This window comes from Copidosoma floridanum, unplaced genomic scaffold (genome assembly GCF_036245765.1).
Source record: "Copidosoma floridanum isolate Cflo_tuat_1 unplaced genomic scaffold, Cflo_Japanese_pri ptg000019l, whole genome shotgun sequence".
Taxonomy (NCBI): domain Eukaryota; kingdom Metazoa; phylum Arthropoda; class Insecta; order Hymenoptera; family Encyrtidae; genus Copidosoma; species Copidosoma floridanum.
The window spans coordinates 8,323,912-8,339,885 of record NW_028321896.1 but is presented as its reverse complement, the minus strand read 5'-3'; the positions used below and the strand labels follow the sequence as shown (position 1 = coordinate 8,339,885).

At 40.0% G+C, this 15,974-nt stretch overlaps 1 protein-coding gene across 1 annotated transcript; it reads left to right on the top strand.

Moving 5' to 3' along the window:
* Positions 1-2,253: 2,253 nt before the first annotated feature.
* Positions 2,254-15,932, top strand: LOC106637743 (uncharacterized). The gene is made up of 8 exons (XM_014350652.2): positions 2,254-2,876; positions 5,020-5,130; positions 6,541-6,639; positions 12,334-12,432; positions 12,502-12,600; positions 13,444-13,641; positions 14,207-14,302; positions 14,543-15,932. The coding sequence occupies exons 1-8, from the start codon at positions 2,865-2,867 to the stop codon at positions 14,741-14,743; spliced, it is 915 nt and encodes a 304-aa protein (XP_014206138.2). The 5' UTR covers positions 2,254-2,864; the 3' UTR covers positions 14,744-15,932.
* The last annotated feature ends 42 nt before the right edge of the window (positions 15,933-15,974 follow it).

Genomic DNA, 15,974 nt, shown 5'->3' with positions numbered 1-15,974 from the left:
AGCCCTTCAACTTTAGATTTCCAATAAACAGTTAACTTATACAATATGTACATAGCAAAATTTGTGTTACAGAAATCGTAAATCGCGATCAAATATACACGTAAATTAATCAGTCGAAAAGAGACAACTGAAGAAAAAAGGTCTTAAAAAGAAGCAGCCACACGAAGAGTCTCCTAGGAATGGAGCATCGGATCTCACTAATTGAAAAATACATTTATTACAGAGATGTAAATTTTAAGTGTTACTCATAAGTAAACAAAGAACCCAACCTTCTCTGATCAAGTGAGATCCAATGCTCCATTCTTATATGAGACTTTTCGTGTGACTGACAATCTTTATTACGCCTTTTTTCTTCGGTTGTCTCTTTAATGGACTGATTAATTTGTGCTTACATGATTTAATGGTAAAAGGTCAAGAGTATTGTAATTTTGTAAATATTGTCGATTTTATGAACCATGTAAGATATGTAAAATATTGATGTAAAAACTTGCCGCAAGTAGCACAAAAAATGTTAACTTTTTATTATCTATCTGTAAGATTAGTTGCGGCTGGTTTATAATTATCAAAGTGACGTTGCTGTAAATGGCAATAGTTATTTGGATCAGCGCCATCTAGCGGTCTTTATTTTTTGGCCAAAAGTGGCTCCTAAAATTCTCAATCAGAGCATTCAAGATTAGAGCCATTTAGTCAATTATAAACCAGCCGCAACTTATGATAAAGCCTATAAAATGAAAAAATAACGGTACATGTGTTTTAGGCGGCAAGTTAACAATCCATCTTATGCTTGAAAATTTATCTTTTAAAGTACAAACACATAGGAGGTCGATTTTTTGGTAGAAAATAGATTGTTACCTTGCCGCCAAAAACACACATATTGTTATTTTATCATTTTATAGCTTCATCATGAGTTGCGGCTGGTTTATAATTGACTAAATGGCTCTAATCCAAATTGCTCTGATTGAGAATTTTAGGAGCCACCAATGGCCAAAAAATCAAGACCGCTAGATGGCGCTGATCCAAATAAGTATTGCTATTTACAGCAAAGTCACTTTGATAATTACAAACCAGCCGCAACTAATCTTACAGATAGATAATAAAAAGTTAACGTAGTTTGTGCTGTTTGCGGCAAGTTTACAATCTATTTTTTACTCAAAAGTCAACCTCCAAAAATAGAGGTATTCATATGGTTTAATAAAATCGACCATATGGCATTAGGTAGCAATTTCTTTAATTACTACACATAACTTAACGTACATCTTACACCGTGCTCTCTTTACCAGAATGATAAAATCAGAGGCTGTAAAGTTACGTAGGTCGTGGTGGTAACGCCGCTTGGGGTGTTTTCCGCAATCGTCGTCACCAGCAAGTAATTTAAATTTGCGCTCTACGTTATCGTCAGGTCAGTAAGTCAACTATACCTTGAATTAAACTGGCGCTGTTTATTCCGTAATCTGCACATGGTCTTAACTGCGCGCAGTTAAAACAGCATACGACGTGAAACGTGAAAGTCGAGAAAAAAGTGAAGATTTCATCGCTGTTGACTGTCGTCTGCTATTTTAACTGGCCAGATTACGGAACAGAGCGCCAGTTAATTCAAGGTAGTTGACTTACCGACCTGATGGTAGCGTAGAGCGCAACCTTAAATTACTTGCTGGTGCAGACGATTGCGGAAAACACCCCATGCAAGTTGACAGATCTTCAAGTAAAGTACTTATATATATATATTTGTGGTAAAACATGTTTTTATTTTCATTTAAAATCAATTAGTTATAAATCTACCTCATCTGTAGTTGGGTAATTACCAGCTACTGGTAATTTTACCAATCGATGGCTCATCTGTCGATAAATACTATCACTACTCTGTCACTTACCGATATGAGTTTATGAGTTCCAAAAGTTATAAACGATCAATTCTGAGGATCATCGTGTGTACCAAATACAAATCCTAATATATTATGTAAAGCTGCACTCTTCGTTAAAAAATATATTGCAAAAAATTTGCAGAGACCTGCAAAAGTATAGTGCCGCGGTACTTAATACCTATCGACAAAAAAAAGCAACACTTATAATTGAAACTCAACAACCAACAACCCAAGTAACCCAACCCCAGACGGCCCAGACCCCAGAGACCCCACACACACAACACACTATCGTGCAAAGAGAAAGAGAGACGGAGACTCGGAGAGAACGGATCGCATCGCGGACTATCGGAGCCGACAGAAGTTTATAAGAGAGACAGTCGCTCGACGACGTCGCGTCGATGCGGTTTCAGCTGTACAAAAATAAACACTGTGACTACTTTGCGCTTTCGTCGTTCGTCCTTATAGTTTAGCTTAAATTACAAAAGGATGGGCGACGCGAGGAGCATATTATACCCAAGATTTTGTTGAATTATCCTAAGTGGAAGAACGTCGAGTGGAGTACTTGCATGAATTAAGTGAATTTGAGTGAAAGCGAGCGTTCCTATCGCAAAATTTCTGCTCTGCAAATTTGCACTGCACATGAGAGATCGAAGGATGAGAAAAGGAAGAAAGAAATAAGTACCGAACTGCTGCTGCTTTACGTGCGTATAAACGTGTCCCAAGGAGGAAAAGAGAGAAAGCGAAAGGAAAGAATAAGGACATATTGGTGAAAGAGACGGAGGGATATGCTGCGTGCAAGGGAGGCGTGTAATAAATATAGGTGTACATATTGCAATGTATAGACGGGCCGAGTATAGGGAGAGCAGATGTCAGATTCGAACCAGAAGTACGTCAACAGGACTGTTGCAGGAGCAGTAGTACTGCATCATTGTTGTTATAGTCCATCGTGGTGCACGCAGCATCAGTAGTACATAATTATATACTACTTATTCTACTGGCGAGATGTCAATGAAGGCAAGTCACATTTTTCGTTTCCTCCCAGCATGTCTCATTGCACACGAGATCGAGTATATATAACATATATATTTTTTAAACGTATTACTTAAGTATTATTTATTTTTTTTCTTAAAAGTAAAAAGAGTATGTATATGTAGACATCGGCTAGTCCGCTCGAACTCGTCTGCTACTACTTACTCGCATATCCTTGTCATCCCTGATCTATTGATACCTGCTATATATTTACATAAACGAATCAGAATGAAATCATACATCGGTACCTACCTGTACTGGATATATTTATATTATTATGACGTGTGTAAAATATACGTACTTGATTGTAATACACATATACCTTTGTCGGCTCGATGATCGCGACCACTTGCAAATTTTTTTGCCGACATGAATAGGGCACGTTCATTTTTAGGTATGAGTATTACTTATTTTATTAGTACGAATTACGTTTGAATAAAGTACAGTAAGTATAAGTATATTATGGGGCATATATGGGCATACCCATGCGCACAAGTGCACGTATATAAATATATACACCCGCACTCTCGGCGAAATTCCACGCGTTCGGTCTGCCGTGTACATTTTGCACTACAGGTGCGTGCCGTCCAGTCAGACCCTACATATAAATATACTGCCGGGCGCATCCAGTGTGGCGAGCTCTTTCTATATCTGCTCCTCATCTTTACCGTTAGTCCTTTTCTTATTCATTTATTTATTGCACATGATACGGTATATTTGGCAGTGCTGTCGAAAATCAGCGTAAAATAATATAATTGTTTTTCTCCATTAAAAATAAAAAATTTAAAAAAAAAAAAGACGAGGAGATAAACGATTCGTGAGCATGTAGGGTTTAATTTACCGCTCACGGCGACATGTCAACGCGTTCGCGTGTTGAGTTAAATTGAACGAGGGAAGATAAGCTTGTAATCGACGATGATGATGAGTGTTTGCTCTCGAGCTCTTTCTCGCTGTGGCGTGTAAATTTATGGGTGTGTGTATGTACAATTAACACGTACAGATGAATCAAACTTTATTTTTTGGGACACTACCGATTTTTCCACGCGTGTCTCTAAGATACTTAACGAGATGATACATAACATATCGAATATTCAGCTCTTCGCTTCCTCGCTCTCTATATTATACATCAGGTGAAAAGCAGAGCGTGAATATTTCAATTAGCTTTGATAATTAGCGCGAGGAAAATGTATATCGTGCAACGATCAAAACAAAAAGCCGTAAAATCACCATCCGAGGTATATACTTACTGTACAGTACTGCGCACGCTTTCGTGTCTGTTCGATTCTAATTTGCCGTTTGCGAGTAGGTGTACAGAGAAACAGCTGGAAGATACGGTATTTTTCTTTTTCTTCCAACATTCATAACTGCGTTACCGAAAAAAAAAAAAAAAAAAAAAAACTCCTCGTTAGTAATCCTTTTTCTCTCGCTCTCTCTTATTCTGTTGTTCTTAATTGTCATAAATGTAGTTTTAACGAACGTAAGGAAAATAAATCACATCGTGTAACGAACAAAAATAGAGGCATATTGAAAAATTAAAATACAAAAGATCTAAATGTAATGCGTAACTCTAAACTCGTCAGTAGCGAGCAAAGAAAACTTTGAACGTCATCGACAACACTAGGTAGTTATGTAAAAATAGTTTTTTTTTTGTTCAGCTAGATTCTCTCATCTATGTGTATATGTATTATATATCTCTTTCGTATGTGCATAAACATGACACGCGACGACGTATGTATATATATGCACCGACTTAATCATCGTAGTACTGAGTTTTCGTCTATCCTCGTCCGCGTTAACTATTCCCACAGAAGTGCATAATTGTCGGAATAAAAACGATCGCCCCATTGTTGGCTAATGTACAAAAAAAAAAGGCTCGTGTATTGTGCCATCCGGCTTGCAAAATATTTTACACATCGAGTACCTACACTTCGTTGTCCCGAAATAGAGACAGGGAGGGAGAAAGAACAAACGAGCAGCGTCGTAAAGTCGAAAACGAAAAGCTTTTCTTATCTCTCCCATCAAGGATGAATTTAGTCGGGCAATAAAAGAGAAATCAATGATTCACGCTGAGCTTCCAGACAATACATCATCGGTTATTAAAATTGTTTTTGTCTTGAAAATGTTGCAGAAAGAGTCGCCCTGGGACGTGCAACTGCACTTGGCGGCAGCTCGAGGGGACGCCAAGCGACTGCAGACCCTCTTGGACTCGGGTCGCGTCCACGTCGACTGCAAGGACAAGGTCGGTCGGGTCGGGTGATGTTCTTATTCGCATGACACGCAATGACCGTTAGAAAAATAACGTAACCCGATACAATCGATGTATAATATAATATACTTACCACGTCTCAGATGTGTATACTTCCTTGTATACCCGAGGCGTGGAGCCTTCAATTGGCCAATGATACATTGCAGTCATCGCCACGCGATACGGCCATGTATACAATAATGTATACTTGTACACGTGTGGGACGAGCTTTAATGGCGAGTCTGAAGTTTCGAGCGCTCGCCCAGAGCATTTTTGAGAAGCTAAAAAAAAAAAAAAAAATTTAACGACTTAAATGACGTTGGTCTAGTCTTTCCAGTTCGTAAGTAAAGGTATAATTTTTTCACGTTTGTAAGTTGTTTGACAGTTGTTTTAATGGTTAATTATAGAAGCTTTTAGTCGTTAAATGCCTCTGGGCGAGCTTTCGAAACTTCGGACTCGTCTTTAACGCCGTCATCGGGAACGAAAGCTATTATACTTTAAACTTCACAATTTTCCCTTTTGATGTATATATACTTACTTACACGTTAACGAGAGGCAAGTATTAATTTTCGTTGAACTGTATACGTTGACCCGCGCGAGAGAAAGTACAGCCGATTATACGCTTATGTTGCTGACGCGCGTGTCTGTACATTGGATAAACGCATTACCTGGCTAATACATATATACATGATATTATATAGAAAAACGTTTGTAAAATTAACTAAGGTTTAATGTTGTTTAAATGACATTAGATAACACGAGCAAAACGATTATCGATACTGCTATGTCTCCGCACTTATACGTATATAAATCTATTTTAGAACTGTTGTTTGAAAATAGAACGCACGTCGGTTTATTTATATCGAACGGTAGCCCAATCGCCGAGCAGGTGTATTTATATTTATGTGTCGAGTGGTCGCGTAATCCACGTGTTTTCATTAATTTGAATATTAATTGAATTCAACTCTAATGCGACTTGCGATCGCGATCAATTTGTACGCGTATCATTTAATCGAGATTACTTCCAGTGATGTTTTAGACGGATGGAACTATTAACAGGACAACCGCGGATGATTTTTCTGTGTCGACCGGTAGGATTTTTTTTTTTTTTTTTTTTAATTATAAAACTGTAAAAAACGATAAAAATACCGAGTATAAGTGGGACTCAAAACTAGTTTGTTACACAGTTGTTGAATGAAAAAAAAAAAAAAAAAAGTTTAATTTTTTTCTGCTTGGAATCCGTGTTTGCAAGTAGCTGATATGGTAAACATTTTTTCGGACAAATTTACGAGCGATAATTCATATACGATAAAATTCATCTGGAAATGCAATGAAGAAGCGAAACTCGTTTTTGTGTAGCTATAAAAAAAAAAAAAAAAAAAAAAGTACCGAATTTGTTTTCAGGACGGTACAACACCACTGATTTTGGCAGCGGCCGGAGGACACTACGACGCCGTCGTCGAGCTGCTGCAGCAGGGAGCCGATCCCAACGGCAAGAGACTGGTAAGACTATTATATCCACTTGGATTATTGATTTTAAAGTAAAAATTTTCTCTTTAATCTATTTTTATTCGCATTAGGGTATTCATTCATTGAATGAGTAAAAAAAAGAAAAAAAAATTACTCATAGACGTAGTAAACCGCAATGATTTTTCAAAAATGAGCAAAAAAAGAGACATCCATTAATTCGAGGCCATTGCTTACACATAAATACAAAATACACACTGCGTCAACTATATTACGTGCGCGCTTCTTGTTTGCACAGTAGAGCACACATAATACTTTCTCTAACCTATGGTATGTACATATAATATGTATTATGTATAACAATTGACAAAGTACGAAAAAACACACACAATGTATACATGCGTGTACAAACTCGAAAGAAAAATAAAAAAAAAAGGTCTCGGTAAACACCAATGGATACTCATGGCAACTAAGTATATGATAATTCAATACGAATAATGATACACACGAGCCCCTTCTTCGCCGGAGCGAATATTTGCTTGTCGATTGAAAAATTTTGACCCGTTCTTGAGAACAAACCGCTTAAAGGAAAAATAACAAAAGAGTCAACGAATGCTTGTCTTTCCTCGTCGCCGACGCTATACAGCTCTCAAGTACGCAGTTGCAACAGTCAGGAGTTACTAAACATAATAATAAAAAAAAGTGCGTATGACGGGAGAGCCACACGCTTGGGACTCAATTACTCATCGGGGCTAGCTTCGTCGTCTTCGTCTACACAATGTACCTACACTTCAACGCACTTTAGATCGCGCTCTCGCACCGCTCACGGTATAAGATCTTTGGGGGTATACGAAGAAAAGAGCAAAGAACGGCAAAAAAGCCGAATAAAAAGACAAAAGAATCCATGTACATGTACAAGTACGGCCTTGGCGGCGGCTGTACACGTCGTACCGTGTACCTATGTATATATAAGAGTATGTAGCGCCCGATACTATATATAGATTTTTCACTTTCGCACGCGCGTCGCCCGAGACGACGTGACAAGAGCAAAAAATCCGCCGTTCCCTCTTTCTCTACGGGCGGAAGAAGAAAAAAAAAAAAAAAACGGAAGAACACAAGATACCTGTATATCTATAAACTTGTACAAGCGGGGGAAGTAGACTCTTTGGTGCAGCAGTGAATTTCAAAGGGGAAGGTGATGACGACGACGCGATCTATCGCGAATCGCGAGTGTATTATGTTGTAAGTAGGCATACAATTGGGGGAGCCCCTCTATACGCATATGTATATATTATGTACACTCGAGAGCCTTTGATGCGCGCGGAGGCGTATAGTTTTTGCGGAAAAGTCTTTCGCGGGTACCACATTCTATAGGCGCCTATATACGTATATAAAATAGACACTGTGTGCGTGTGTAATACATAAAACATAGTGTGGGCTACGTATATATATATATACACACAATACACGTAAAGTGGGGAGGAAGAGAGATATAGAAATGCGGTGTTAAACATAATATTACATGTATATAGCTGCCTAGTTTCAAAGAGAGTTTATGAACTATGGAAATCGCGCGAGAGATATGTATACGTATATTAGTAGGTGTGCTGCCAAAGTTATGGCTACCCGGATGAAGCGAATGTGTGTATATTATACCTACTTGCGCGGGATCGTTAAAAACGAGAGAGAGAGAGAGAGAGAAAAGGATATTTCTCGTCCGATCGCGCGGCTCGTTTCCATTCTGTATACTTATAGGTGGATGGTTTGATGGGTATGGAATTTCACGTTATACAATAAATAAGTAATATATTTTCGAGGCCTCCAGGCGAGCATGTACACCCGTACCTATATAAATAGGTTCCGGTATATATGTATCGATCGGTATGCATATCTCACATATTTATGTACAATATACGGGATGATATGATATGATATATGTTAATGGAGCACGCGCGTGTGCATTGATTCAAACTTTCTTAAAATGTAAAATGTATTTATATACGTTGATATGAAACACCGGGTTTGCCTCTACACGTTTATGCATACATTGCGCTCAAAGCCACTGGATCCGCGACTCGAGCGGATCGTGTACCCTGTATACTCGTGGTGTACAAAACTGTTAATCTGGCCTTAAGTATATAAAGTGTACGTGTGTGTGTTTTTCAACTACGGAAGGCACCGAGATACTAGTATATACGACATCGGTAGAAGGGGGACAAAAAAAAAAAAAAGAATTGGAGGAGCCTCAAAAGCGCGAAACGAAGAAGAAGAAGCCAAGTCGGCTACGCGAGATAAGGAGAGCCGGTTTGAAATCTAGGCTTTGCAAATACATATACATGCCCGCCATGAAGAACCAGTCGAACTTTACGCGCCTACGCTTGTTGCTAACATACGATGATCATTATTATTGTTGTTGTTGTTGTTGTTGTTGTTGTTGTTGTTCACAACGCTCGAAAGTACAGCTATCGTGTGTAGCTTATACGTGTAACATGTATATACGTACGAAAAAGAGGTGAAACGGCACGGAAAACTTCAGGCTGGCATCCTCATCCTCCTGTAAATCATGCAACGAACGAAAATCCGGTTTCGCTTGTCTATATATACACCCAGGGGCAACAAAAAAAGGTGTCCTACAACGTATAATGCTTAGATCAGAAATAGCACGCGTTGCATGCGCTAAATAATTTGTCGTGCTTGTACATATATATGTATGTACACATGTATCTCGGTGCTCTTGCGAGCTTTTTTTAAAAGGGGAGACGGACCTTATACCCTTTGGCACGATCAAGACAAGCGTATATAGGTACTTTGTTCTATATTTCTGTACGCGTTGCGATGAAGCCATTACTGCACATGATGTGTGTACTTATCCCATACATGTATCGTTCACAGAAAGGGTGAAAATGTGTTTTACAGCCAAAAGTAGTCGATAATCACTCAAATGGAATTGGATGATCGTATAGGTATATATACTTATCGATGTTGCATAAAAAATTTAAGACTCGGAAGGTGCCGGGCGACGTTATTGACCTTTGCACGCAACATAATATACACATACATGCAATTGGTGCGAATGTACGTAACTACAATAAATAATGTACAATACGTTACTGCATACATACACACGTGCGTATAGATGCACAAAGAGAGCAAGTAAGTATATATTGCGTAATATCGTTCTAATCGTTATATAGGAAGAAAGAGGTGGTGGAGCCGCGTTGCGCAATATACGTATAAGATACATATAGCGCGCTGGGCTTCGGCCTTTTTTTTTTTTTTTTTTTTTTTAAACATCGGCAACTTGTGCGTATGTCCATACACATAAAAATGTATACAACTAGCGATTTTTATAGTACGTACGTATACACACTCCCATTGACGTGCTCCTCCGCACGTGTCTATCATATATAGCCTGAGCCGCGCTAACGAGCTTTCGCTTGGATTATATACAAGCCAGACCTGCAGGGGAGACCTGTTGTATAATGTATACGGTCGCACGTTTTCATGTACGTAGCTTGATGCAGCTTTTTTTTTTCGTCGTCCCTTGAATGGCTGTACGTACAAACTACTATACTGCATTTATGTTCGAAACGAGAATCGAATTGCTCCATGTACATTTATACCCGCTCGTCGATTCGGTATTTCGTATCGAGTATTTTTGTTTTCTCTCTCTCTCCCTGCACGAGTGTACACGCAAGAGAATTTTTATGTCTTTTGGCCCACGGAATCGTCACACTGTATATTTATAACCCACCGTTCCAAAATACGATTCGGACAACAGATGTGGAATACAACGTCACTCGAGCGCATAACAATATTACATCGGCAGCTCATTATTATCATTATATTTCATACGTTCGAATCTGTCCTTGTTCTAAAGCTCGCAATATATACAACGTCATGATATGGTAAGGTGCAAAGCTTTAATACAAATAGGTAATGTCACACGGATCGGTATGTAGTGATCGTTCGACGACGGGACACGACACATCATAGCATGTATACGTATAAGCAAAGTGATAAACGGTGTACTGCATGTGTACGCTGTTTAACGACGCGACGCTCGCTCGCCCTCGCGTTAATTTGTTCGTAGAGTGTATAAGCACGCGCGTGGCAAACGTGAAAAACGCGTCCAGAAGTGGGTGGGGAAAGTATCGTAAACGTGCGTATGTATAGCGTCAACGTCGATAAAAATACGTTATTCATTGTTGAGCGATCGAAATTCCCCGGCGAGCCGACACACTTTTTTTCATATACACGCGACATAGTATGCTTTCCATCTACTTCCCCTTTCCTGTATCCCCTGAAAAAACGAATTAACGTCCAAGTTCGATGCGCGACAAAATCGACCCACAAACGGACGAACCGGACAACGTGCCATACTACAACGCGCAACGGAGCTTTTTTTTATTTTTGCTTTCTTTTCCGTGCAGTATATACGTTACAAATGTATACCTGTATAATATAGTCTGGAAAAACTCATCACGCGCTCCGTTGAATCTCAAAAAACGCGGCAACAAACAAAGCTCGATCCTAACTTTGTTTTTTTCCCTTTCTTTCTTTCTTTATCCTCCGAGGAAAAAGGGGAGAAAAAAAAAGCGCCATAATCGACGACGCGGAACATCGGTATTTTCTCCGGCTCTAGAATTTCCGCGGCGATTCTCTCTCTCTCTCTTCCTCCCTGTCTCTTGTTTCCACGGCGACTCGACGTGGTCCGCGAACCGCGAGATCCCCGGGTTGCGTACAACAGCGGATGAGTTGTCGACGACATTCAGATCGGCATTCGAGGCTTACTCTTTCCCTTAATCGATCGAAAGGGGTTTGTCAGTCGAAATGTTTTCCGAAAAGTCGGAGAAACGCGAGGGAAGCCTCGAAAGCGCTAAATCGTTTGCACGCGTATGTACGAGGACACGGGCTTCGTTGGACGAAGGTCATTGCTTAACGAAACTAAACGCACAAATATATACTTTACTACTTACATATGTAAGTACAACATTGCACCTGATTCGAGAAACGCGGCTCACTCGCTCGCCCAACGCTCCATCGCGTGCTTATGTGTATATTATCATGCAGGTATACATTTATGTATATTGGTTACCTGTTGAAAGTACGTATAAGCGGCAGAATTTTTTTTTTTTTAATCGTTAAAAACGATTCAGGCCCATACACGGTGTTGATGAAAGTGCAACGTTTGGACGGTAAATAATTTGAGTACTCTATGGGAAATTGAGCCGTAGTTGGATGACAAAATATATCGGTATGCCCGGAGAGTTGAGCCAAAACACGTGCACTCCATTCGGTATATGTATAAGAGGCTTTAACAGGTATAAAAGAGAGAGAGACCGGTTGCGAGATCGGTTTTCTTTCTCTCCGTTGTATAATACCTATGTATGTATTATATACTCAGAAGGAGCCTCGTGGCCCGGCGCGCGCGCCAAGAGAGAAAGATCGGTCGCCGACCCCGAGGGTCCGATGGCGCGCGGCTTCATGTCAGCGCGGGATCCTTTCTCGTTAAACGCATCGAAATGATATACCTTTGCTCGGGTAGTTTTAAGAATACACACACCTGCGTGTGTCGACCCGCTTACGAGATTCGCTTGATCGGTTAAGTGCAGGGATATATACAATTTTTGAAAAATCGGTTTACGATCTATGAGTATACATAAGTTACGGCAATGGTTTTCTATGTACATAAGATTGACAATCGCATATTGTTTGTTTATTTTCCAGACAGGCACGACGCCCCTGTTTTTCGCCGCACAAGGTGGTTACACGGACATCGTGAACGTCTTATTGAAAAACGACGCGGTCGTCGACTCGTTCAGCATCGTAAGTTTCATTGTTCGTTGATTATTTAAGGATATAAGTAAGACAAACGAGTTTTGTTTTTGATTCAAGGACGGCAGTACGCCGCTTTTCGTTGCGTGCCAATGCGGCCACCTGGACGTCGTAGAGGATCTCATTGCCAGGGGCGCCAACGTCAATGCCCACATGAAGGTACGTTATCCCATTGTGCACGCGACATTGGTATACAATTAACGGTTCATTATGCTTGTATTACGCGGACGACCAATCGTTGAGATATTTTTTCCATACAACTCGCTTTGGTAGTCTCTGTGTAAAAAACGTAACACCAGAACAGAACCCGATTCCAAAATCGAATGACCCCGTGAAAAGTCGGGAACAGTCGTCGATTGGTTATAAAATTTCCACTCTTGGTGTCCATTTATGTCCCCCCCGTACAACAGGGAGACGGAGATCCAAATAAGCCACCGGTGTAATACAAAAGCAAGCGTTGAAATGTAGACGTCAACAAAGCCCACGAGCGGCGAAGCAAAAAGAGAAGAGAAAAGGACGATTATACGTACGGCTAACTTGCAACATATATGTATACAAACGTGGGTGTGGGTGTATATAGGTGCCTAGGGCACACAGTGGCGTTTATCGCGAATAAAAAACAAAGCAGTCGGTCAAAATTCTCATGGTTCTCCGCGCTCTGTGCATCACCGCATGTATAGGTGTATTGTATAGCGTGCGGTATTGCAATTACGGGTAAAGTCACGCGAAAGCTCGAGTAAACTGTTTACCGGAATTCGGTGGATGATATACGAGAGCACTGCACACGTGTGCTGATTAGTATTGTTGTTTCTGCCGCCTGCACCGTGTTGTTTCGCGCTTTTTTCTTCATTACCCATGTATATATACTTTCGGGATGTACAATTATTTGCACACCTACAGTGGATTTTTTTCCCCCTACGATTCCATGGGGTGTACATGTACTGTACTGCGTGTATTCATACAAACGTGACATTAATGAATGAAATGATGATGTTGTTGCAGGATGGTGCGACGGTGCTCTTCATCGCAGCGCAAAACGGCCACGTGAAAATTTTGGAGCTACTCCTGGGCCGCGGGGCGAGAACCGATGCCGCGCGAACGGACGGCGCGACGCCCCTGTGGATAGCCGCTCAGATGGGTCACGACCACGTGGTCAGGAGGCTCCTCAAAGCCGGCGCCAAAGTCGACTCCAAACGACACGTGAGACCATACTTACGCAATATTATACAGTACAAAAGTAATCGGCTATGCTCTCGACAATTATTCGATTTTTTTTTTTTTTTTTTTTTTTTTTGTAATTTTTCGCTATTGATACATACAGAGACGCTCGTGGATGATTTATTATGACGAGGCAGAAAATGATGCACTACAGGTGTGTCGTTACCTCATACTTGGTAATATTACGCGGGAGAAATCTTCGTGGCTTCCGTATTGCCATGCGTGTGTATATACATAACGCGTGTGATTAAGATCGATGAATCGCTAAGTATACGCCTTTCGGACAACTCGTTACGCCTTCAACGCGCCCGACGGCTGTATGTGGATCGCGTTTGTCGGGCGGAGCAGGCTTATTAGCGCTTCGATCAACTGCGATTTTATATATATAGGATCTGGCACGCGCGCACCCGATTTTCTCGAAGGAGGTGTGCACGTAATGGGGAACAAAAGCGGTGTTCTCACGTATAGTATATGGGTATACAGTTGCTTCGCACCTGCGGATGATAAACAGATATAACAAGATTGACGAGAGGGTGTTACTTTTCAGGATGGCGCAACGCCTCTATTCAAAGCCTCTCACAAAGGCCACACGGCCGTCGTCGGAGAATTACTCAAGTACCTACCGAATCTTGGAATCCTTCCCGTAAGTTGGATACGATAATTAATCATCACCTACTCAATGCCGATGTAATTTTGGGCCTTTTTGCAAAGTTCTCTTTGACGCGCGTCCCTAAAAGAAACTTTAAATTTGTAAAGTGCTCCAAAAGCAGAGTCACTTAATGCTTGAAAACACGTTTGTAGAGAAAAAAAAAAAAAAAAAAAAAAAAAAAAAAAAAAAAAAGAAAAAACCTCCCGTACTCACGACTGGTGTGTTTAATTTTAGAACGGGGAAAGTGCACTCCACGCCGCAGCGTTATTGGGTCACATGACGGTGACCCGTCAGTTGGTGGGCGCCGGAGCGGATCCGCTGTTGGTTAATCAGGAAGGGCTCACGCCACTACAGTTGGCTATGAGGCACGCTCAGAACCAGGTTGCCAATTACCTCAAGGACAAAATCAGGTCAAGGACGACGGCACCCTGCTAACGAGCGCTCACGTGTCGTGCAGTTCAGCATCTCTCCTCCCTCCTCGTTTGACGAAATTACCTCTCGTTTTCATCCGAACCCTCTTTTTACTTTTAAGATGGAGTATATTGTGAATTTAAATCTCGAGTATGCGAGTGGTATACGGTGCCCCAGAATAGTGTTCTTACGTGCCTTGGTACCCTGAAATGTGTGCACTCGAGTTTACCCATGATCAGGTTAATTCAAAAAGTTCGTTAAAATTATTTGGATCACCCAATATTCTTTTTTTTTTTTTTTTTTATCTTTCTTTGCATTGCTAGAGAATTATTTAGAAATTTCGGACGAACTTGACATCGTTTGGGTACTGAGGCACGAACTTGGAAGATATCCAAATATTCGTTGGCGTTAAGCGAGTCGTATAGCTTAAGAAAAGGGAATGGTGAAATATATATATTCGATGAGGTTTTCATTGACGTGCAATGCGAATGATGATTTTTTTTTTTCCTCCTAATGTACATACGTAGAGTTTTTGTTTTGTAATATACGACAGTTCCTTGTTAGGACAAACTTGATATTGTTATGCGTTAGTCGAGCAACTAATTGACCAATCGTGTGTAATCTTTGCTAATGGTTTTCATCAAAGATACGTCCATTATATATTAAGAGATGCTTATTATATGTATGTATACACTATTTAATATTTACCAAGGATGATAATTGTTGACCATTATTTATTTCAATCAGCAGTCTGCATTATAAAAAAAAAAAAAAAAAAAAAACTATTGACATTTTCGATCGAAAGAAAGAAATAAGCATATGCCAAAATCAATTTTAAGGTTTGTGGAAATTTTATAAGACTGACTGATTTGCCTTACCGAGAGAATTTTGAAACGTTATCTTTATGTGGGGAGCAATGTAGAAGGCATAATAATGATAATAATTATGAATTAAGGAAAATTTTTTTTAAACCCTTTGCATGTGATCGATCGCTTAGTCTGTAATTTTATAGTTCATGAAAACAGTTTTTTTTTTTTTTTTTTTTTTAACTAGTTATAGGAAATCGAAGAATCCCTAAGTCCATGATACGTAAGTGCGAGTCTTCCTAGTGTGAAATATATTACGAAACAAAAGTCTTGTTACTGTTAACCAAAAATATATGACTACAAATATTGCAAAGGATGATAAAAGAATAAAATAAAATTACATTCAACTATTGAAAATAGTACAGATGTCATTTTCTCTTTCCTCCTCT

Coding starts and splice junctions, on each gene's coding strand:
- LOC106637743 (XM_014350652.2), top strand. Junction 6,640..12,333: donor ATCCCAACGGCAAGAGACTG/GTAAGACTATTA, acceptor TTTATTTTCCAG/ACAGGCACGACGCCCCTGTT. Junction 12,601..13,443: donor ACGTCAATGCCCACATGAAG/GTACGTTATCCC, acceptor ATGTTGTTGCAG/GATGGTGCGACGGTGCTCTT.